We start from the raw sequence: 24,082 nt of genomic DNA, 5'->3' as shown, positions 1-24,082 counted from the left end.
CCCCTATTTTGGGCTAAATTGGTTTGTCCCGTACGGGACCGTCCTTGCCCCATATTAGCCCCGGGGCTCGCTGTAGGCCCCGACACAGGAGGCCCGGAGAGTGTAGGCCCCGACACTGTAGGCCCGGGCACTGTAGGCCCCGACACTGTAGGCCCGGGCACTGTAGGCCCGGACGCTGTAGGCCCGGACGCCGTAGGCCCGGACAGTGTAGGCCCGGACAGTGTAGGCCGGACGCCGTAGGCCCCGACGCCGTAGGCCCGGACAGTCTAGGCCCGGACAGTCTAGGCCCGGACAGTGTAGGCCCGGACACTGTAGGCCGGACGCCGTAGGCCCCGACGCCGTAGGCCCAGACAGTGTAGGCCCGGACAGTGTAGGTTCGGACACTGTTGGCCCGGACAGTGTAGGCCGGACGCCGTAGGCTCGGACAGTGTAGGCCCGGACAGTGTAGGTTCGGACACTGTAGGCCCCGCCGCTGTAGGCCCCGCCGCTGTAGGCCCCGCCGCTGTAGGCCCCGACACTGTAGGCCCGGACATTGTAGGCACAGATGATACAAAGCTGGGTGGTAGTGTGAACTGTGAGGAAGATGCTATGAGGTTGTGAACAGTGAGGAAGATGCTATGACTTGGACAGGTTGTGTGAGTGGGCGGATGCATGGCAGATGCAGTTTAATGTGGATAAGTGTGAGGTTATCCACTTTGGTGGTAAGAATAGGAAGGCAGATTATTATCTGAATGGTGTCAGGTTAGGAAAAGGCGACGTACAACGTGATCTGGGTGTCCTAGTGCATCAGTCACTGAAAGGAAGCATGCAGGTACAGCAGGCAGTGAAGAAAGCCAATGGAATGTTGGCCTTCATAACAAGAGGAGTTGAGTATAGGAGCAAAGAGGTCCTTCTGCAGTTGTACAGGGCCCTAGTGAGACCGCACCTGGAGTACTGTGTGCAGTTTTGGTCTCCAAATATGGGGAAGGATATTCTTGCTATTGAGGGCGTGCAGCGTAGGTTTACTAGGTTAATTCCCGGAATGGCGGGACTGTCATATGTTGAAAGACTGGAGCGACTGGGCTTTAGAAGCCTAGGAATTTAGCTTGGAATTTAGAAGGATGAGAGGAGATCTTATCGAAACATATAAGATTATTAAGGGGTTGGACACGTTAGAGGCAGGAAACATGTTCCCAATGTTGGGGGAGTCCAGAACAAGAGGCCACAGTTTAAGAATAAGGGGTCGGCCATTTAGAACTGAGATGAGGAAAAACCTTTTCAGTCAGAGAGTTGTGAATCTGTGGAATTCTCTGCCTCAGAAGGCAGTGGAGGCCAATTCTCTGAATGCATTCAAGAGAGAGCTAGATAGAGCTCTTAAGGATAGCGGAGTCAGGGGGTATGGGGAGAAGGCAGGAACGGGGTACTGATTGAGAATGATCAGCCATGATCACATTGAATGGTGGTGCTGGCTCAAAGGGCCGAATGGCCTAATCCTGCACCTATTGTCTATTGAACGAGTTGAACAAAGGGGATTACAGAGGCATGAGAGAGGAGTTGGCCAAAGTTGACTGGAAAGAGACTCTAGCAGGGAAGTCAGTGGAACAACAATGGCAGGAATAATACAGAAGTTGCAGGATCAGTTCATTCCAAAGAGGAGGAAAGATTCTAAGGGGAATAAGAGGCGACTGTGGCTGACAAGGGAAGTCAAGGACAGTATAAAAATAAAAGGGAAGAGGTATAACATAGCAAAGATAAGCAGGAAGCCAGAGGATTGGGCAACTTTTACAGATCAACAAAAGATAACTAAAAAGGCAATACGGGGAGAAACGATGTGGTACGAGGGTAAACTAGCCAATAATACAAAGGAGGATAGTAAAAGCTTCTTTAGGTATGTGAAAAGGAAAAGGTTTGTTAAGACAAATGTGGGTCCCTTGAAGACAGAAGCAGGTGAATTTATTATGGGGAACAAGGAAATGGCGGAAGAGTTGAACAGGTACTTTGGATCTGTCTTCACTAAGGAAGACACAAACAATCTCCCAGATGTACTGGTGGACAGAGGATCTAGGGAGACAGAGAAATTTGCATTAGATGAGAAATAGTGTTGGGTAGACTGATGGGACTGAAGGCCCATTAGTCTACCCAATACTATTTCTCGCCTAATGCAAGTTTCTTTCAGTTCCTCTGTCTCCTATCCCTGTGAATACTCTCCAGTGACTCCGACTGCAGATGTTGAACTCACTGGCCCGTGGTTGCAAGCCTTCCCCTTCCTGCTCCATCATGGCCACAGCAGTCCTCAACATGGAGACAGAGCATTGGCACTGGGCACTGCCCCAAGTAGGCGGCATCGATCATCAAGGATGCCTACCATCCCAGCCCACTCTTCCCACTGCGACCGTGGGGCAGGACGTGCAGGAGCCTCCAGTCCCACACCAGGAGGTTCAGGACCGTCCGGTCTTGACCCAACCCACACAACCCTGACTACAGCTCGGCAACGCAGGGCATGCATCACCACAGACTTGTGTCTCTTGTTTCCTGCAGTCGTCTTCCTGTGAGAATTTCTACATGTGATGTTTCTGTGTATTGTTTGAGCCACCTGTGCAGCTGCACGATCCGCATTGTACCAGTAGCACACCACACTGGTGCATGCGACAATAAACCCCACCACCCATGCATTCAGTGTGCAAAACTGTTCCACATTACTGCCGATCACACCACAAAGTGCTGGAGTAACTCAGCGGGTCAGGCAGCATCTGTGGAGAACATGGATAGGTGACGTTTCACAGAGTGCTGGAGTAACTCAGCGGGTCAGGCAGCATCTGTGGAGAACATGGATAGGTGACGTTTCACAGAGTGCTGGAGTAACTCAGCGGGTCAGGCAGCATCTCTGGAGAACATGGATAGGCCGTTTCCAATCGCGAGCCTTCTTCAAACACAGTAAGGGAATCGAAATCCAGAGGACAGGTTGAAGGTGAGAGGGGAAAGGTTTAATAGGAACCTGAGGGGCAACTTTACAAAGAGGGTGGTGGGTGTATGGAACGTGCTGCCAGAGGAGGTAGTTAAGGCAGATATTCTAACAACATTTAAAAGACACTTGGACAGGTACATGGACAGGACAGGTTTAGAGAGATATGGGGGAAACACAGGCAAGTGGGACTGGTGTAGATGGGGCATGTTGTCAATAGTCAATTTATTTGTCACATACACATAAATGTTCAGTGAAATGAAAGATTACCGACAGTCCAACAATAAGACCAATAAAAATAAGCAATAAAAATATGCAATAACACATACAATCATAAACCAACACCAAACAAAAGAAACATCCATCACAGTGAGGGCAGGGCAGGTGGGACTAGTGTAGATGGGACATGTTGGTCGGTGTGGGCAGGTGAGACTAGTGTAGATGGGGCAAGTTGGTCGGTGTGGGCAGGTGGGACTAGTGTAGATGGGGCATGTTGGTCGGTGTGGGCAGGTGGGACTGGTGTAGATGGGGCAAGTTGGTCGGTGTGGGCAGGTGGGACTAGTGTAGATGGGGCATGTTGGTCGGTGTGGGACTAGTGTAGATGGGGCATGTTGGTCGGTGTGGGCAGGTGGGACTAGTGTAGATGGGGCATGTTGGTCAGTGTGGGCAGGTGGGACTAGTGTAGATGGGGCATGTTGGTCGGTGTGGGCAGGTGGGACTAGTGTAGATGGGGCATGTTGGTCAGTGTGGGCAGGTGGGACTAGTGTAGATGGGGCATGTTGGTCGGTGTGGGCAGGTGGGACTAGTGTAGATGGGGCATGTTGGTCGGTGTGGGCAGGTGGGACTAGTGTAGATGGGGCATGTTGGTCGGTGTGGGCAGGTGGGACTAGTGTAGATGGGGCATGTTGGTCAGTGTGGGCAGGTGGGACTAGTGTAGATGGGGCATGTTGGTCGGTGTGGGCGTTGTCTCTGTGCTGGACGGCTGTACAGGAGGGGAGGTGTGGAGTGCATCAGGAACAGCTTGTTGAGCAGCAGCTTGTGGAGTGGTGGGGACTGCCCACCACTATCAACCTCTGCCATTCAGTGTGTGAGGTGCAGGGTCAGTGGACCAAGCCCCACAGGACGGCAGAACTCTGCACATCCACACGGGGAATGGAGACGAGGGATGGGGGGGGGAGAGGTTTGGGTGGGGTGGGGGGGGGAGCGGTTTGAGTGGGGGGGGAGAGGTTTGGGTGGGGTGGGGGGGGGGAGCGGTTTGAGTGGGGGGGGAGAGGTTTGGGTGGGGGGAGAGAGGTTTAGGTGGGGGGGGAGAGAGGTTTGCCCCAGGGGGGGGAGAGGTTTGGGTGAATGGCCTCAGGTCCCGGCCTGGTGAGGTGCCTGGGGTTGGGGGGGGGGGGGGGGCGTGGATGTGGGACGGTCGTGGGAAGGGGTTAACGACGGGTGATTACACCGGGGGGGGTGGGGGATAACAGGGGGGGTAGTAGAGGGACGGGTATTGGGGGCTATTAGGGGCAGGGGTATTGGGGGTTATTAGGTGGAGGGGTATTGGGGGGTATTAGGTGGAGGGGTATTGGGGGGATAGGGGAGATAGGGGGATTGGGGGGATAGGGGAGGGGTATTAGAGGGAGGGGTATTGGGGGGTATTAGAGGGAGGGGTATGGGTGGGGTAGGGGAGGGGTATTGGGGGGTGTTAGGGGAAGGGTATTGGGTGGAGGGGTATTAGGGGGGAGGGGTATTGGGTGGAGGGGTATTAGGGGGAGGGGTATTGGGGGGGATAGGTGTAGGGGTATTGGGGGCTATTAGGTGGAGGGGTATTGGGGGGATGGGGGAGGGGTATTGGGGGCTATTAGGTGGAGGGGTATTGGGGGGATATGGGGAGGGTATTGGGGGGTATTAGAGGTAGGGGAGGGGTATTGGGGGGTATTAGAGGGAGGGGTATGGGGGGGGGTATTGGGTGGAGGGGTATTAGGGGGAGGGGGGTTATTCGAGGTTACGGTTATAGGGACAGTCCAGCTGCCCAAGTTCTGCTCTAATGCCCATGGGCCTGGCTAGCCCCAGGCTGCTGGCCCTTGCTGTCGGGCCCTGCCCTCCTCCTCCTCCCCCGGACCCCCACCCGTCTCTCGCCTGGGACCCCCGCCTGTCTCTGGCCCGGGACCCCCGCCTGTCTCTGGCCCCGGGCCCTCCGCCGCTCGGCCCCCTTGCCTCTCCGCATGGGGTTCCGGCCCTCTGGCGCCTCCATGTGGCTCAGCACGAAGTTGCAGATGGTGGGGCGGCGGTCATAGCCCACGAAGCAGGTGTGGGTGGCTGGAGCAAAGCCCTTGGCCCGGGCCGTCACCTTGTAGCTGCCCGGGTTCAGCAGCCGCCAGTAGTCCCCGCCTGCAGCTGGGGGGGGGGGGGGGGGGGGAGACAAGGGGTTAGTGTTAGAACCATTCCCCACCCTAACCATCCCACCCCAATCCATCACCAGCCCGACTCCCCACCACTGACTCCATCTACACCTCGCGCTGCCTCGGCATGTTGGCCTTCATAACGAGAGGATTTTGGAGTAAAGAGGTTCTTCTGCAGTTGTACAGGGCCCTGGTAAGACCACATCTGGAGTATTGTGTATAGTTTTGTTCTCCTAATTTGAGGAAGGACATCCTTGTAATTGAGGCAGTGCAGCGTAGGTTCACGAGATTGATCCCTGGGATGGCGGGACTGTCATATGAGGAAAGATTGAAAAGACTAGGCTTGTATTCACTAGAGTTTAGAAGGATGAGAGGGGATCTTATAGAAACATATAAAATGATATAAGGACTGGACAAGCTAGATGCAGGAAAAATGTTCCCAATGTTGGGGAAGTCCAGAACCAGGGGCCACAGTCTTAGAATAAAGGGGAGGACATTTAAAACTGAGGTGAGAAGGAACTTTTTCACCCAGAGAGTTGTGAATTTGTGGAATTCTCTGCCACAGAGGGCAGTGGAATTTAAGAGAGAGTTAGATAGAGCTCTAGGGGCTAGTGGAATCAAGGGATATGGGCAGAAGGCAGGCACGGGTTACTGATTGTGGACAATCAGCCTTGATCACAATGAATGGCGGTGCTGACTCGAAGGGCCGAATGGCCTACTCCTACACCTATTTTCTATGTTTCTAAGTTTCTATGAGGTGAGATCTTATAGAGGTGTACAAAATCATGAGAGGAATAGATTGGGTAGATGCACAGAGTCTCTTGCCCAGAGTAGGGGAATTGAGGACCGGAGGACATAGGTTCAATGTGAAGAGGAAAATATTTAATAGGAATCCGAGGGGTAACATTCCCACACAGAGGGTGGTGGGTGTATGGAACGAGCTGCCAGAGGAGGTAGTTGAGGCTGGGACTATCCCAACGTTTAAGAAACAGTTAAACAGGTACATGGATAGGACAGGTTTGGAGGGATATGGACCAAGCGCAGGCAGGTGGGACTAGTGTAGCTGGGACATGTTGGCTCGTGTGGGCAAGTTGGGCCGAAGGGCCTGTTTCCACACTGTATCACTCTGTGACTATGAAGGGCTTGTTTCCACACTGTGTCACCACCCCTGACCCACGGTGACCCCTGGTGACCCCTGACCCACAACCACCCCTCTCCCTTGATGACCCCTGACCTGCCCTGACCCTCACCTCTGGTGACCCTTCACCCAGGGTGCCCGCGCTGACCCCTCACCTGCCCGCACGTCGTGGTCGATCCCGTCCACGCTAATGGCGGCGCCGCCGATGCCGTTGCCGTGGCGATCCCTCACCACGCCCTTTACCCCCATGTGGACCTGTAGGGGCAGGGCAAAGGTCATGTGCGGGGCAGAGGTCATGGGGTGGGGCAGAGGTCAAGGCGGGGCAGAGGTCAAGGCGGGGCGGAGGGTTCGGGGGTGGGGGGCCGGGGTTTGGGGGTTCAGTGGGGTGGAGTTCGGGGGGTGGGGGACCGGAGTTCGGGGGTGAGGGTGGCGAGGTTCAGGAGGGGGGGTTGTGGTGGGGCCGGGGTTCGGGGGGCCGGGGTTTGGGGGTGGGGGGCCGAGGTTTGGGGGTGGGGAGCCGGGGTTCGGGGACCGGTGTTCAGGGTTGGGGGTTCGGGGGTGGGAGGTACGGGGGTGGGGGGCCGGGGGTGGGGGCCGGGGTTCGGGGGCCGAGGGTGGGGGTTTGGGGGGATGGGGTACGGGTTTGGGGGCCGGGGGCTGGGGTTCGGGGGGGCCGGGGTTTGGGGGGCCGGGGGCTGGGGTTCGGGTGCCGGGGTTTGGGGGGTCGGGGTGGGGGGTTCGGGGGCCGGGGTTTGAGGGGCCGGGGTTTGGGGGCCGGGGGCTGGGGTTCGGGGCCCGGGGTGGGGGGTTCTGGGGGGGTGGGGGGCCGGGGGCTGGGGGCTGGGGTTCGGGTGCCGGGGTGGGGGGTTCGGGGGTGGTGGGCCGGGGGTTTGGGGGCCGGGGTTCGGGGGGCCGGGTGGGGGGTTCGGGGGTGGGGGGCCGGGGGCTGTGTTTCGGGTGCCGGGGTTTGGGGGTTCGGGGGTGGGGGGCCGGGGGCTGGGGTTGGGGGGCCGGGGTGGGGGGTTCGGGGGTTGGGGGCCAGGGGCCAGGGGCTGGGTTTCGGGGGCCGGGGTTTGGGGGGTTGGGGGTTAGGGGGTGGGGGGCCGGGGGATGGGGTTCGGGGGTGGGGTCAGGGGTGGAGGGTTCGGGGGCCGGGGTTCGGGGTTCAGGGGTGGGGGGCTGGGGTTCGGGGGCCGGAGTGGGGGATTCGAGGGTGTGGGGTTCGAGGGTGGGGGGTTTGGGGGTGGGGAGCCGGGGTTCGGGGGCCGGGGTTTGGGGGGCCGGTGTTTGGGGGCCGGGGTTTCGGGGGCTGGGATGGGGGGTTCGGGGGCCAGGGTTTGGGGGCCGGGGTTTGGGGACCGGGGTTTGGGGGACCGGGGTGGGGGGTTCGGGGGTGGGTGGCTGGGGGCCGGGGTTTGGGGGGCCGGGGTTTGGGGGTCCGTGGTGGGGGGTTCGGGGGTGGGGGGCCGGGGGCTGGGTTTCGGGGGCCGGGTTTGGGGAGCCGGGGTTTGGGGGGCCGGGGTTTGGGGAGCTGGGGTTTGGGGAGCTGGGGTTTGGGGGGCAGGGGTTTGGGGGGCCGAGGTGGGGGGTTCGGGGGTGGGGGGCCGGGGGCTGCGGTTCGGGGATGGGGGGCCGGGGGCTGGGTTTCGGGGATGGGGGGGTGGGGGGCCGGGGGCTGGGTTTCGGGGATGGGGGGCCGGGGTTCGGGGACCGGTGTTCAGGGTTGGGGGGTTCAGGGGTGGGAGGTACGGGGGTGGGGGGCCGGGGGCCGGGGTTCGGGGGCCGAGGGTGGGGGTTTGGGGGGATGGGGTACGGGTTTGGGGGCCGGGGTTTGGGGGGCCGGGGGCTGGGGTTCGGGTGCCGGGGTTTGGGGGGCCGGGGTGGGGGGTTCGGGGGCCGGGGTTTGAGGGGCCGGGGTTTGGGGGCCGGGGGCTGGGGTTCGGGGCCCGGGGTGGGGGGTTCGGGGGGGCCAGGGGCTGGGGTTCGGGTGCCGGGGTGGGGGGTTCGGGGGTGGTGGGCCGGGGGTTTGGGGGCCGGGGTTCGGGGGGCCGGGGTGGGGGGTTCGGGGGTGGGGGGCCGGGGGCTGTGTTTCGGGGGCCGGGGTTTGGGGGGGTGGGGGGGTTCGGGGGTGGGGGGCCTGGGGTTGGGGGGCCGGGGTGGGGGGTTCGGGGGTTGGGGGCCAGGGGCTGGGTTTCAGGGGCCGGGGTGGGGGGTTAGGGGGTGGGGGGCCGGGGGCTGGGGTTCGGGGGAGGGGTCGGGGGTGGAGGGTTCGGGGGGCCGGGTTCAGGGGTGGGGGTCTGGGGTTCGGGGCTGGGGTTCGGGGGCCGGAGTGGGGGATTCGAGGGTGTGGGGTTCGAGGGTGGGGGGTTTGGGGGTGGGGGGCCGGGGTTCGGGGGCTGGGGTTTGGGGGGCCGGTGTTTGGGGGCCGGGGTTTGGGGGGCCGGGATGGGGGGTTCGGGAGCCAGGGTTTGGGGGCCGGGGTTTGGGGACCGGGGTTTGGGGGGCCGGGGTGGGGGGTTCGGGGGTGGGTGGCTGGGGGCCGGGGTTTGGGGGGCCGGGGTTTGGGGGGCCGGGGTTTGGGGGGCCGTGGTGGGGGGTTCGGGGGTGGGGGCCGGGGGCTGGGTTTCGGGGGCCGGGGTTTGGGGAGCCGGGGTTTGGGGGGCTGGGGTTTGGGGAGCTGGGGTTTGGGGGGCAGGGGTTTGGGGGGCCGAGGTGGGGGGTTCGGGGGTGGGGGGCCGGGGGCTGCGGTTCGGGGATGGGGGGCCGGGGGCTGGGTTTCGGGGATGGGGGGCCGGGGGTGGGGGGGTTTGGGGGTGGGGGCCGGGGGCTGGGTTTCGGGGATGGGGGGCCGGGGGTGGGGGGTTTGGGGGTGGGGGATTTGGGGGTGGGGGGCCGGGGGATGGGGTTCGGGGCCGGGGTTTGGGGGGGCGGGGATTGGGGGGCCGGAGTGGGGGGTTCGGGGGTGGGGGTTCAGGGGCCAGGGTTTGGGGGGCCGGGGGCTGGGGTTTGGGGGGCCGGGGTTTGGGGGCCGGGTTCGGGGGCTGGGGTTTGGGGGGCCAGGGTTTGGGTGCCGGGGTTTGGGGGGCCGGGGTTTGGGGGGCCAGGGTTTGGGGGGCCGGGGTTTGGGGGGCTGGGGTTTGGGGGGCTGGGGTTTGGGGGGCCAGGGTGCGGGGTTCGGGGGCTGGGGTTTGGGGGGCCAGGGTTTGGGGGGCTGGGGTTTGGGGGGCCGGGGTTTGGGGGGCCTGGGTTTGGGGGGCCGGGGTTTGGGGGGCTGGGGTTTGGGGGGCCAGGGTGCGGGGTTCGGGGGCTGGGGTTTGGGGGGCCAGGGTTTGGGTGGCTGGGGGCTGGGGTTTGGGGGGCTGGGGTTTGGGGGGCTGGGGTTTGGGGGGCCGGGTTTGGGTGGCCGGGGGCTGGGGTTTGAGGGGCCAGGGTTTGGGGGGCCCGGGGGGCCATGGTTTGGGGGGCTGGGGTTTGGGGGGCCGGGGTGGGGGGTTTGGGGGGCCAGTGTTCGGGGCGGTACCTGCTCCATGTACATGAGCAGGGCCTCACGGTTATCCTCCCACTCGCCGGGCAGCTGGCTCTGGTGGGGGAACTTGTCACAGCTCAGCTCCACCGTCACCTCAAAGCAGTTGGTGTGCAGGTAGCTGAAGTCATTCATGCCTGAAACACAACGACTGCATGGGAGCATGCCCACCTCCTGCCCCCTTCATCCCCACCCCCAGGAGCTGCGTGGGTGTGTGCAGGCCTGGCGCTGCGACTGCATGGGAGCATGCCCACCTCCTGCCCCCTTCATCCCCACCCCCAGGAGCTGCGTGGGTGTGTGCAGGCCTGGCGCTGCGACTGCATGGGTGAGAGCTGCATGGGTGTTGCTGCATGCTTGTGTGCGGGAATGTCTCTGACGCTGAAAGGGTTAGGAGTTGCGACGCTGCCTGACACAGCGGCTGCAAGGCTGCCTTTCTGTGCTGGACACCCGACTGCACAGCTGCGTGGCTGCCTGGCTGCGCGTCTGAGCAGCTGCATGTCTGCACATCTGATCAGCCGCGTGTCTGCACATCTGCCTGAATGCGCGTCTGCCTGGCTGTGTGTCTGCGCGTTTGAGCAGCTGCATGTCTGCACGTCTGTCTGGCTGTGCGTCTGAGCAGCTGCCTGTCTGCACATCTGCCTGGCTGCTTGTCTGCGCGTCTGAGCAGCTGCATGTCTGCCTGGCTGCATGTCTGCCTGGCTGCGTGTCTACCTGTCTGCGCGTCTGACAGCTGCATGTCTGCACGTCTGCGTGTCTGAGCCACTCACTGCCGGTCATGCTGTGCCAGTGGGCTCCGTTGATGACGTTGCTGCGTTGCATGAAGTTGTGGGTGTGGCAGATGCGCCGGTCGTACTGCGCCATGGTGCGGTGGCTGGACGCGTACACCAACGACAGCCAGCGGAAGACGTCCTCGTCGGGCGTGGGGCTGGGCTGGAAGTCCACACTCCAGTCCCGGCCCTGGTCGTATGGGTAACAGACCACCAGCTCACCCCCGTGCAGGTTGGCACTCAGCACAAACGGGATCTTCTTCATCCAGTTTATCACCGCCCACGTCTCCGGGGCTACCTGCAGCAGCAACCATGCATTAGACACAGCACCAGTGCATTAAACACGGCACCAGTGCATTACACACGACATCAGTGCATTACACACAGCACCAGCTCATTACAAACAGCACCAGCTCATTGCACACAGCACCAATGCATTACACACGGCACCAGTGCATTACACACAGCACCAGCGCATTACACACAGCACCACTGCATTACACACAGCACCCGTGCATTGAACATGGCACCGGTGCATTACAAACTGCACCAGCACATTACACACAGCACCAGCACATTACACACAGCACCCGTGCATTACACACAGCACCAGTGCATTACACACTGCACCTGTGCATTACACAGCACCAGCGCATAACACACAGCACCAGTGCATTACACACTGAACCAGTGCATCACACATGGCACCAGCGCATTACACACGGCACCAGTGCATCGCACAAGGCACCAGTGCATCCCACACGGCACCAGCGCATTACATACAGCACCCGCGCATTACACACAGCGCCAATGCATTACACACACCTGCGCATTAAACATGGCACCAGCGCATCACACACGGCACCAGTGCATCACACACGACACCAGGCCATTACACACGGCACCAGTGCATCACACACAGCACCAGTGCATCACACACGGCACCAGGTCATCACACACAGCACCTGCGCATTAAACACGGCACCAGGTCATCACACACAGCACCAGTGCATCACACACGGCACCAGGTCATTACACACGGCACCAGTGCATTACACACGGTGCCAGTGCATTACACACCCCCATCAGCACAGTAAGTCAGTGCATTACCCACTGCATCAGTGCAGCCCGATGCATCACATATGCTGCATCACACAGCATCGCCGCATGCCAACTCAGCACCGCACCCCACAGTGCAGGGCAGCCCCGGTGGGGGTCCGTGTACGCAGGGATGCTGCCCCTCTCCACGGGGCCCTGTTTCTCTCGCGGTTGGTTCACAGACTCGCCGGCCGGCCGCCATGTTTGCGGGCTGGAAGCTGGCCGTCCGTGAGTCACGGCGCCGGGCGTAGGAGGGCTCAGCCCCAGCTGACCGCCTGCCCCTTCTCCGGGGTCACGTCCGTCCGTGCCCGGGTGGGGTTAGAGAGGGACCTCGCGCTGTCCCAGGGGTTGGTGGGACCGCTGGGCACAGCGGCGGTCTGTATCGTGGACAAGGAGCATCAGATAGTTGTACGCTGGTTTACTGGTTGTCGTGCGTTATCGCAGTGCGTTCCCTTTGGTTTTATTGGTTTGTAAATATTATTTTAATATTTGAATAAATATTTGTGATTACAAAAGCCCAGTGCAGCACCCACAACAACACACGTGGCCCCTTGTACTAACGCCCCCACCCCCCACACAGCAAGATGGGGTATTGTGTGCACTCTGGGCACCATGTTATAGGAGAGATATTGTCAAACTTGCAAGGGTTCAGAGAAGATTTACGAGGATGTTGCCAGAACTAGAGGGTGTGAGCTACAGGGAGAGGTTGAGCAGCCTGGGCCTCTATTCCATGGAGCGCAGGAGGATGAGGGGAGATCTTATAGAGGTGTACAACATCGTGAGGGGAATAGATCGGGTAGATGCACAGAGTCTCTTGCCCAGAGTAGGGGAATCGAGGACCAGAGGACATAGGTCCAAGGTGAAGGGGAAAAGATTAAACAGGAATCCAAGGGGTAACCTTTTCACACAGAGGGTGGTGGGTGTATGGAACGAGCTGCCAGAGGAAGTAGTTGAAGCTGGGACTATTCCATTAAGAAACAGTTAAACAGGTACATAAATAGGACAGGTTTGGAGGGAAAGGGACCAAACGCAGGCAGGTGGGAATAGTGCAGCTGGGACATTGTTGGCCAGTGTGGGCAAGAAGGGCCGAAGGGCTTGTTTCCACACTATATCACTCTGTGACTCTATGAAGGGCCTGTTTCCACACTGTGTCACTCTGTGACTCTATGAAGGGCCTGTTCCCACACTGTATCACTCTGACTCGCGTTGCAACACGCAACATGCTACACGCAATGCCGTCACGCTTCCCATCCAACATCCACCGCAGTCAGTCACACAGAACGGTTGGAGGGCAGAGGTGTGGACGTACACATTGACCTCAGTAAGGGGTTCGACAAGGTTCCGCATGGTAGGCTGCTCTGGAAGGTTAGATCGCCTGGGATCCAAGGAGAGATCGCTGAATGGATAGCAAACTGGCTCCATGGAAGGAAGCAGAGGGTAACGGTGGAAGGTTGTTTCTCAGACTGGAGGCCTGTGACTAGTGGTGTGCCTCAGGGTTCAGTGCTGGGCCAGTTACTGTTTGTCATCTACATTAATGATATGGATGAGAACAGGGCAAGATTAGCAAGTTTGCTAATGATACATTGGGAACAGCGGATGCAGTAGACGAGGGTGGAGGAGGTGCAGGTGAACGTCTGCCTCACCTGGAAGGTGTGCTGGGGTCCCTGGATGGAGGTGGGGGGGGAGGCATGGGGTCAGGTGTTACATCTCCTGCGGTTGCAGGGGAAGGTGCCTGGGGAGGGGGTGGGGAGGGTGGGAAGGGATGAGTGGACCAGGAACTAAATGAGCCTCGGATTCCTATTCAATCTTTTCCCCTTCACCTTGAACCTATGTCCTCTAGTCCTCGATTCCCCTACTCTGGGCAAGAGACTCTGTGCATCTACCCAATCTATTCCTCTCATGATGTTGTACACCTCTATAAGATCTCCCTCATCCTCCTGCGCTCCATGGAATAGAGACCCAGCCTACTCAACCTCTCCCTGTAGCTCACATCCTCGTAAATCTTTTCTGAACCCTTTCAAGCTTGACAATATCTCTCCTATAACACGGTGCCCAGAACTGAACACAATATTCTAAATGCGGTCTCACCAACGTCTTATACAACTGCAACATGACCTCCCAACTTCTACACTCAATACTCTGACTGATGAAGGCCAAAGAGCCAAAAGCCTTTTTGACCAACTTATCTACCTGTGATTCAACCTTCAAGGAACCATGCACCTGCACTCCTAGATCCCTCTGCGCTACAACACATCCCAGCGACCTACCATTTACTGTGTAGGTCCTGCCCTTGATCGACGTCCCAAAATGCACCACCTCACACTTTTGTGTATTAAATTCCATCAACCATTCCTCCGCCCACCTGGCCAATCGATCCAGATCCTGCTGCAATGTTTGACGGCTTCTAGGTGCCAATCCAAGTTGTTGCCAGAAACCACAAACATCTTCCCAATGTCCACCCCAGGCTGCCCGACTTCACCTGCCCCTCTGAGCGATGGTGCCCCACCTCAAACAGGCAGCCCCCTCCCACACGCCACAACGATAGTCTGGACCCCACCTCCCGGTCACTCCCCCTCCCCCCCATCACCCACCCCCCATCACCCTCCCCCCCATCACCCTCCCCCCCATCACCCTCCCCCCCATCACCCTCCCCCCATCACTCTCCCCATCACCCTCCCCATCACCCACACCTTCACCCACCCTCCATCACCCTCCCCCATCACCCTCCCCATCACCCTCCCCCCATCACCCACCCCCCATCACCCTCCCCCCCATCACCCACCCCCCATCACCCTCCCCCCCATCACCCTCCCCCCCCATCACCCACCCCCCATCACCCACCTCCCCATCACCCTCCCCCCCATCACCCACCCCCCATCACCCTCCCCCCCATCACCCTCCCCCCCATCACCCAACCCCACTGTCCCCTGACGGGTCCCCACCCCTCCCCCATTCCCCCTCTCCCTCCCCCATTGGCGGTGGGCACGGGCGGCCACTCACGGTGACGTTGGGCCAGCGGTAGTAGGGGGGGATGGGGATGTGGTGGTTGGGGGTCCGGCCCCGACCCTCAGGCCGCTGCTCCGCGTCCCACAGGATGGACGATAGATCAGCAAAGTTGTGGTTCAGGTCAAGCCCCTGCATTGTCCAGCGGCCGGACGTCCAGCCCGACAGCTCCGAGCCCTGGGACAGAGACAGTGGTCACCCTCAGACAGGACCCCGAGACCCCCACTCCCCCCCCACACCCCCCCACCCCTCACACCCACCCACCCCCACCCCTCACCCCCACACCCCGCCCCACTCCCCCCCCACACACCCCCCCACACACCCTCACACACCGCCCCACCCCCACTCCCCCCCCACCGCCCCGCTCGCCCCCCCCACACCCCCCCACCCCTCACACACCCCCCCCCCACCCCCACACACCCCCCCCACACCCCCCCACCCCTCACACACCCCCCCCACCCCCCCCACCCCCACACCCCCCTCACCCCCACACACCCCCCCCACCCCCACTCCCCCCCACCACCCCTCTCGCCGCCCCCCCCCACACCCCCCCCCCCCCCGTGCCCCCACCCACCAGGCGGTGGGCCATCTGATACCCATCGGGGTTCATGGAGGGCAGCAGGTGGATGCGAGTCCCGTTCACCAGCCGCTGCACGCGGGCGTTCCCGCGCCGATATTCCCGGCACAGATACTCCATCAGCAGGATCAGCATCTCCCGGCCCACCACCTCGTTACCATGCATGCCCGCCACGTACCGGAACTCTGGCTCCCCTGTAACACAGCACACAGTGAGAACCCCCACACCCCCAAACACCCGACCCCCACACCCCCACACCCACACCCCCACACCCCCAAACACCCGACCCCCCAACACCCCCACACCCACCCCCACACCCCCACCCCCACAAACCCCCACACTCCCAAACACCCGACCCCACACCCACCTCCACACCCCCAAACACCCACACACCCCCACCCCCACACCCCCAAACACCCGACCCCCCAACACCCCCACACCCACCCCCACACCCCCACAAACCCCCACACCCCCACACCCCCAAACACCCGACCCCCCAACACCCCCACCCCCACACACCCACACACCCCTGTTGCACGCCTGTACCCGTGTTACACGCCTGTACCCGTGTTACACGCTCACCCAGCTCGTGGACTCCAGGGTTGTCGGAGATTTCCATCACGTAGAGTTTGAGCCCCTGGTAACTCTTCCCAATGCTGTACGAGCGGGTAATCTTGGGGCAGAGCTTCCGCACCCCCCGCATCACCTGCACACACACGGAGAGGGGGTACAGAGACAGAGAGAGGGGGTACAGAGACAGAGAGGGGGTACAGCTTCCGCACCCCCCGCATCACCTGTATACACACGGAGAGGGGGTACAGAGACAGAGAGAGGGGGTACAGAGACAGAGAGAGGGGGTACAGAGACAGAGAGAGGGGGGTACCGCTTCCTCACCCCCCACATCACCTGTATACACACGGCTTCAGGAGGGACAGCGAGGGAGTGGGGGGCAGAGGGGGGGGCAGAGGGGGAGAGGGGGGGGCAGAGGGGGTGCGGACACACCAATGTTGGGACTCAGGAAGTGGAGGGGGGATGTTGGGTAGCTTCCTGTCTGCCCACATCACCTGGAGACAGAGCACAGTGTCGAAAGAGGGGAGAAGGGGGAAGATGGGGAGGGGGTGGGGAGTGGAGGGGGGTAGGGAAGTGGTGGGAGTAGGGAGTAGGGAGTGTAGGGGGTGGGGGGCTGTTGGTGGGGTGGGGGTGGAGGTGGGGGGCTGTGTTGGGGGGCTGTGTTGGGGGGGGCTGTGTTGGGGGGGCTGTGTGGGAGGGGGCTGTGTTGGGGGGGGCTATGTTGGGGGGGGCTGTGTTGGGGGGGCTATGTTGGGGGGGTGGGTTGGGGTGGGGGGCTGTGTTGGGGGGGTTGTGTTGGGGGGGCTGTGTGGAGGGGGGCTGTGTTGGGGGGGGCTGTGTTGGGGGGGTCTGTGTTGGGGGGGGCTGTGTGGGGGGGGGGCTGTATTGGGGGGGGCTGTGTTGGGGGGGGCTGTGTTGGGGGGGGCTGTGTTGGGGGGGCTGTGCTGGGGGGGCTGCGTTGGGGGGGGAGGGGGTGGGCTGTGTTGGGGGGGGGAGGGGGGTGGGCTGTGTTGGGGGGGCTGTGGTGGGGGGGGGTGGGGGGGCTGTGTTGGGGGGGGGGGGTGGGGGGGGCTGTGTGGGGGGGCCTGTGTGGGGGGGGTTGTGTTGGGGGGGGGGGTTGTGTGGGGTGGCTGTGTGGGGGGGGGGGGCTGTGTTGGGGGGGGTGGTGGGGCTGTGTTGGGGGTGGGCTGTGTTGGGGGTGGTCTGTGTTGGGGGGGGTCTGTGTGGGGGGGGCTGTGTTGGGGGGGCTGTGTGGGGGGGGGGCTGTGTGGGGGGGGCTGTGTTGGGGGGCTGTGTGGGGGGGGGCTGTGTTGGGGTGGGCTGTGTTGGGGGTGGTCTGTGTTGGGGGGAGGTCTGTGTGGGGGGGCTGTGTGGGGGGGGCTGTGTTGGGGGGGGCTGTGTTGGGGGGGGCTGTGTTGGGGGGGCTGTGTTGGGGGGGGCTGTGTTGGGGGGGGGCTGTGTTGGGGGGGCTGTGTGGGGGGCTGCGTTGGGGGGGCTGTGTGGCGGGGGGCTGTGTGGGGGGGGCTGTGTTGGGGGGGGGCTGTGTTGGGGGGGCTGTGTTGGGGCAGGCTGTGTTGGGGGGGCTGTGTTGGGGGGGCTGTGTTGGGGGGCTGTGTTGGGGGGCTGTGTTGGGGGGGCTGTGTTGGGGGGGGCTGTGCTGGGTGGGCTGTGTTGGGGGGGGGCTGTGTTGGGGGGGGCTGTGTTGGGGGGGCTGTGCTGTGTGGGCTGTGTTGGGGGGGCTGTGTTGGGGGGGGCTGTGTTGGGGGTGGGCTGTGTTGGGGGGGGCTGTGTTGGGGGTGGGCTGTGTTGGGGGGGGCTGTGTTGGGGGGGGGCTGTGTGGGGGGGGCTGTGTGGGGGGGGGGTGTGTTGGGGGGGCTGTGTTGGGGGCTGTGTGGGGGGGCTGTGTGGGGGGGCTGTGTTGGGGGGATCTGTGTTGGGGGGCTGTGATGGGGGGGCTGTGTGGGGGGGCTGTGTTGGGGGGGCTGTGTGGGGGGGGCTATGTTGGGGGGGCTGTGTGGGGGGGGGGCGGTGTTGGGGGGGGGCTGTGTTGGGGGGGCTTTGTTGGGGGGGCTGTGTTGGGGGGGGCTGTGTTGGGGGGGGGGCTGTGTTGGGGGGGGCTGTGTTGGGGGGGGCTGTGTTGGGGGGGGGCTGTGTTGGGGGGGGCTGTGTTGGGGGGGGGGCTGTGTTGGGGGGGCTGTGTTGGGGGTCTGTGTTGGGGGGGCTGTGTTGGGGGGGGGCTGTGTTGGGGGGGGCTGTGTGGGGGGGGGCTGTGTTGGGGGGGGGGCTGTGTTGGGGGGGCTGTGTTGGGGGGGCTGTGTTGGGGGGGCTGTGTTGGGGGGCTGTGTGGGGGGGCTGTGTTGGGGGGGCTGTGCTGGGTGGGCTGTGTTGGGGGGGCTGTGCTGTGTGGGCTGTGTTGGGGGGGCTGTGTTGGGGGTGGGCTGTGTTGGGGGGGCTGTGTTGGGGGGGCTGTGTTGGGGGGGCTGTGTTGGGGGGGGGGCTGTGTGGGGGGGCTGTGTTGGGGGGGGCTGTGTTGGGGGGGCTGTGTTGGGGGGGGGCTGTGTTTGGGGCTGTGTGGGGGGCTGTGTTGGGGGGGGTCTGTGTTGGGGGGCTGTGATGGGGGGGCTGTGTGGGGGGGCTGTGTTGGGGGGGCTGTGTGGGGGGGGCTGTGTGGGGGGGGCTATGTTGGGGGGGCTGTGTGGGGGGGGGCGGTGTTGGGGGGGCTGTGTGGGGGGGGCTGTGTTGGGGGGGCTGTGTTGGGTGGGGGCTGTGTTGGGGGGGGCTGTGTTGGGGGGGGCTGTGTTGGGGGGGGGCTGTGTTGGGGGGGGGCTGTGTTGGGGGGGGGGCTGTGTTGGGGGGGGGCTGTGTTGGGGGGGCTGTGTTGGGGCGGCTGTGTTGGGGGGCTGTGTTGGGGGGTGGCTGTGTTGGGGGGGCTGTGTTGGGGGGGGGCTGTGTTGGGGGGGGCTGTGTTGGGGGGGCTGTGTTGGGGGGGCTGTGTTGGGGGGGGGCTGTGTGGGGGGGGCTGTGTTGGGGGGGCTGTGTTGGGGGGGGCTGTGTTGGGGGGGGGTAACACTGACCTCTCTCAGCTGCTGGTAGTCATGGTGGCGGAAGTCGAGGTGGTCGGTGCTGGATCGTGCCGGCCTCCAGTAGCGGTCCGGGCCTGTGGGGGGAGGAGGGGTGAAGGGGGGTCAGGTCGGGGTGAGGGACGGGAGGGAGGGGGTTCGGGGGCCGTACGGTGCTACTCGGTACATAGACACACGGTGCCGTTGGGGTACCAGGTGTCAGGGGGTGAGGGTCCAGGGTCAGGGTGGGGGGGGGGGGGGGTTGGGGTTCAGGGTGGGGTGGGGGGTTGGGGTTCAGAATGGGGTGTTGGGGTTCAGGGTGGGGGGTGGGGTTCAGGGGTCGGGGTTCAGGGGGTCTCGGGGTTTGGGGGGAGTCGGGGTTCGGGGGGGCTACGTACCGGGCAGCCCACACCCCAGTACCTCTGCGCGGAGGCACATGGTGCCGTTGGGGTACCAGGGGTGGGTGTTGGGCTTCGGGGGAGTCGGGGTTGGGCTTCGGGGGAGTCGGGGTTCGGGGAGTCGGGGTTCGGGGGAGTCGGGGTTCAGGAGAGGTTGGGGTCGGGGGGTTGGGGTTCGGGGGAGTCGGTGTTCGGGGGAGTCGGGGTTCGGGGGAGTCGGGGTTCAGGGAGGGGTTGGGGTTTGGGGGTTAGTGTTCAGGGGAGTCGGGGTTCGGGGGGAGTCGGGGTTCGGGGGGAGTCGGGGTTCAGGGAGGGGTTGGGGTTTGGGGTTAGTGTTCGGGGGAGTCGGGTTCGGGGGGAGTCGGGGTTCGGGGGGAGTCGGGGTTCAGGGAGGGGCTACATACCTGGCAGCCCACAGCCCAGTACCTCTGCTCGGAGGCACAGGGTGCCGTTGGGGTACCAGGCCTGGGGGTTGATGCGGACGTACCGTGCCACCACCGGCTCCGGCAGCTCCACACACACGGGCGTCTCCGCGTCACTGTTGCAGCGGAAAACCTGCAGGGAGCAGAACCAGGCCGGTTAGTGCATGGGCAGCACACGGCAAGCACACGGACCTACACGGCAAGCGCGCCGGCCTACACGGCAAGCACATACATACACGGCAAGTACACGGACCTACACGGCAAGCACACAGCAAGCACATGGCAAGTACATGGATCTACACACGGTAAGCACACGGCAACCATGGACCCACATGCCGTAAGCATGTGCACCTTCACGCTGCAGCTCTGTGGGACTTTGGGCGGTCTGCATGTGGAGTGTTGTGTGCAGTTGTGGGTCACCCCCATTACAGGAAGGATGGGGAGTGTTGTAGAGCAGAGGGGTCTAGGAGTGAATGGCAGGGCCATGGGGAGTGTTGTAGAGCAGAGGGGTCTACACAGTGAATGGCAGGGCCATGGGGGGTGTTGTAGAGCAGAGGGTCTACACAGTGAATGGCAGGGCCATGGGGAGTGTTGTAAGAGCAGAGGGGTCTAGGAGTGAATGGCAGGGCCATGGGGGGTGTTGTAGACAGAGAGGTCTAGGAGTGAATGGCAGGGCCATGGGGGGGTGTTGTAGAGCAGAGGGGGTCTAGGAGTGAATGGCAGGGCCATGGGGGGTGTTGTAGAGCAGAGGGGTCTAGGAGTGAATGGCAGGGCCATGGGGGGTGTTGTAGAGCAGAGGGGTCTAGGAGTGCAGGTGCATAGTTTGCTGTTTGGCCCTCATCAGTCAGAGTATGGAGTATAGTTGTGAGGTTGTACTACAGTTGTGCATGTCGGTGGTGAGGCCGCATTTGAAGTATTGTGTTCAACTTTGCTGCAGGAGGGATGTTGTTAAACTGGAAACAGTGGAGAGAAGGTTTACGAGGGATGTTGCCAGGACCTGAGGGCCTGAGCTACAGGGAGAGGTTGAGCAGGCTAAGCCTTTATTCCTTGGAGCGCAGGAGGATGAGGGGTGATCTTATAGAGGAGCATAAAATCATGAGGACAGATGAATCGAGAACCAGAGGACATAGATTTAAGGTGAGGAGGGAAGATTTAATAGGAACCCTGAAGAGGTAATTGTTTGACACAGAGGGTGGTGGGTGAATAGAACGAGCTGCCAGAGGAGATGGTTGAGGCAGGACTATCACAACTTGTAAAGGAACATTTGGGCAGGTTTAGAGAATATGGACCAAACGTGGGCAGGTGGACTCGTGTAGATGGGGCACGTATGTCGGCATGGGCTAGATGGGCTAGATGGGCTAGATGGGGCCGTAGGGGCCTACTCTCAGCAGACAGCCCCACATACATTAAGCCCACGGCCAGTGAGGTTCTAGCACCGCACTGACTAACACAGCCTGCCGCCAATCTGTGGAGCTGCAGGTGCTGCATCATGGAGAAAAGCACAAAGTGCTGGAGGAACCCACTGCTCAGCCAACATCTGTTGAGGGAATGGACCACCTGCATTATGGGTCAGGACTAGGGGCGCCAACTATCTTCCCTCCCAAATACAGGACAAGGTGACGTCACAGCCCCGGGCCCCACGTGACCTCTCCCAGCCAGGGCCACGTGCCCCGCTCCACCAATGGCGGCCGACCGGGCCGGGAGGCAGGTTGCTACACAACCTCCGTTAGGCTGCGCCCGAGCCTCCGGGCCTACACTGTCCAGACCTACACTGTCCGGCCTACACTGTCCGGGCCTACACTGTCTGGGCTACACTGTCCGGGCCTACACTGTCCGGCCAAAATTGTCCGGGCCTACACTGTCCGGGCCTACACTGTCCGGGCCTACACTGTCTGGGCCTACATTGTCCGGGCCTACATGCATTCGGGGCCTACAGCGTCCGGGCCTACACTGTCCGGGCCTACACTGTCCGGGCCTACACTGTCGCAGGCCTACAGCAGCACCTACCTGGGCTTACAGCGTCCGGGCCTACAGCGTCCGGGGCCTACAGCGTCCGGACTACAGCAGCCCATGGGGCCTAATACGGGACAAGGGCGGTCCCGTACGGGACAAACCAAATTTAGCCCAAAATACGTGATGTCTCGGCTAACACGGGCCTTGGCAACCCTAGTCGTGACCCCTCTTCATACTGATGCAGTCCAGTACTACCTGACCCTCTGAGTGCCTCCAGCACTGTTTAATCCACAGTTAGATCCTGCCTGTCGAAGTATTCATTCACCCTGTCCCTCAGATTGTTCCCCAATAATCTCCACAGGACACGCAGGGGGCTGTAATTCTGAGAAATCAGAGCAGGAAGTAAACACTTCTGGGAAGAGAGGGCAGATGGGGGGACTTACACAGAAGAGCTGGTGCTAGAGGTAGGTCATCCTGCATCACATTCACATGGGTCAGCCGTGACGATGGGTCCTTGTGCTGGCTTACCCTGCCACCATTAGAACAGTACAGGAACAGGCCCTTCGGCCCATAATGCCCATGCTGAACATGATGCCAAGACCATCCCCTGATCTTCTGTTCCTTTCCCCTCTAATAACCTGCTCCAGGCAACTTGAGCGAGCCCTTCTCTCCCACCCCCACAGTTGCCTTACCCCAGTTGGGCATTTTAACACGTGGACCCTCTCCGTCCCGATCCGTAAGTATCTTAAACCTAAACGAACTGTGGTCACTGGTCCCAAAAGGCTCCTCCACACACACTCATTAACTTGCCCTTCCCAATTCCCCAATACTAGATCCAGCGTTGCCCTCACGTGTGAACCTCCACATGCTGCTGGAGAAAACTCTCCTGAACACTTTTGAGGAATTGCACCCCATCTGAATCCTTCACACAATGATGTTTCCCAGTCTATATTGGGAAAGTTATAATCCCCCGACTATAACAACCTTATTTGACCTGCAGCTGCCTGCAATCTCACGGCACATTTGTTCCAATTCCCGTTGACTATTCGGGGGTCTGTAGTTCACCCCCAACAAGGTATCACCCCTTTCTTGTTCCTCAGCTCCACCCATAGAGCCTCACTAGATGAACCGTCCATAATGTCACCTCTGAACACTGCCATGACATCCTCCTTAACCAACAATGCAGCCCCCCCTCCTCTTTGTCCCTCACCCCTGCCTCTCCTGAAGCTCCTGTACCCCAGAACATTGAGCTGCCAGTCCTGCCCCTCCCTTAACCAGCTTTCTGTCATGGCTACAACGTCCAGTTGCTTGTGCCTATCCATGCCCTAAGCTCATCTGCATTACCCATCTAGCCCCTTGCATTAAAATAACAGCAGTTTAAACCAACCCTCCTTCCTCGCTCTCTGCCTTTCACCTGCCTATTCTCCCTTCCCACATCACTCTCCATACCAGCTTCTAGCCTCTCACGTCCTGCACGAGATCCCAGCCCCCTGCCAATCTCCTTTAAACCCTCCCGTGTACCAATTCTCGTTTAGTTTTTACTGTCCTTGACTTCCCCTCATCAGCCACAGTCGCCTCTTTCTCCCCCTAGAATCTTTCCTCCTCTTTGGAATGAAAAGATCCTGCATCTTCTGGATTATTCCCAGAAATTCCTGCCATTGCTGTTCCATCTATCCAGTCAACTTTTGCCAGCTCTGTAGTGCCCTTTGCCCAACTGCAACATCGACACATCCGATTTCACCTTCTCCCTCTCAAATTGCAGATTAACACTTATCATGTTGTGGTCACTACCTCCCTAGTGGTTCCTTTACCTTGAGTTCCCTTATCAAATACGGTTCATTACACAATACCAAATCCAGAATAGCCTTTTCCCTGGTAGGCTTCAGTACAAGCTGCTCAGAGGCACTGTACAAATTCCCTCTCTTGGGGTCCAGTACCAACTCAATTTTCCCAGTCCACCTAACTTATTGAAATCTCCCTTGACCACTGTAATATTGCCTTCCTCACATGCCAATGTATCTCCTGATGTAACTTGCACTTCTTGCCTACTGTTCTGGGGCCTGTGAATAACTCCATTAGAGTATTTTTACCCTTGCAGTTCCCCCAGCTCTACCCACAAGGATTTTACATCTTCTGATACTATGTCACCATTTGCCAAGGACTGAATTTTATTCCTTACACAGAGCTACTCCACCCCCTCTGGCCACCTGTCTGTCTTTTGATAGGACATGTAACCTTGGATAGGA

The 24,082-nt window shown here is 61.3% G+C and overlaps 1 protein-coding gene across 1 annotated transcript; it reads right to left on the bottom strand.

Annotated features, from left to right (window-relative positions):
* Nucleotides 1-4,970: 4,970 nt before the first annotated feature.
* On the bottom strand, nt 4,971-20,217 carry LOC144598246 (putative carboxypeptidase X1). Its single transcript, XM_078408154.1, has 10 exons — nt 20,188-20,217; nt 19,866-20,016; nt 19,079-19,161; nt 16,017-16,140; nt 15,432-15,628; nt 14,855-15,034; nt 10,757-11,054; nt 9,987-10,126; nt 6,622-6,721; nt 4,971-5,323 (listed from the first exon to the last, which is right to left on the bottom strand). Exons 1-10 carry the CDS (start codon nt 20,215-20,217, stop codon nt 4,971-4,973), a joined length of 1,656 nt encoding a protein of 551 aa, XP_078264280.1.
* Nucleotides 20,218-24,082: the final 3,865 nt, after the last annotated feature.

This window comes from Rhinoraja longicauda, chromosome 1 (assembly GCF_053455715.1).
Source record: "Rhinoraja longicauda isolate Sanriku21f chromosome 1, sRhiLon1.1, whole genome shotgun sequence".
NCBI classification, from domain to species: domain Eukaryota; kingdom Metazoa; phylum Chordata; class Chondrichthyes; order Rajiformes; family Arhynchobatidae; genus Rhinoraja; species Rhinoraja longicauda.
Note: the sequence above shows the minus strand (reverse complement) of the source record. Positions and strands in the feature narration are given on the sequence as shown.

Coding starts and splice junctions, on each gene's coding strand:
- LOC144598246 (XM_078408154.1), bottom strand. CDS start 20,217: ATGTGGGTCCATGGTTGCCGTGTGCTTACC. Junction 10,127..10,756: donor CTGGCACAGCATGACCGGCA/GTGAGTGGCTCA, acceptor GTTGTGTTTCAG/GCATGAATGACTTCAGCTAC. Junction 6,722..9,986: donor TGCTCATGTACATGGAGCAG/GTACCGCCCCGA, acceptor CTGCCCCTACAG/GTCCACATGGGGGTAAAGGG.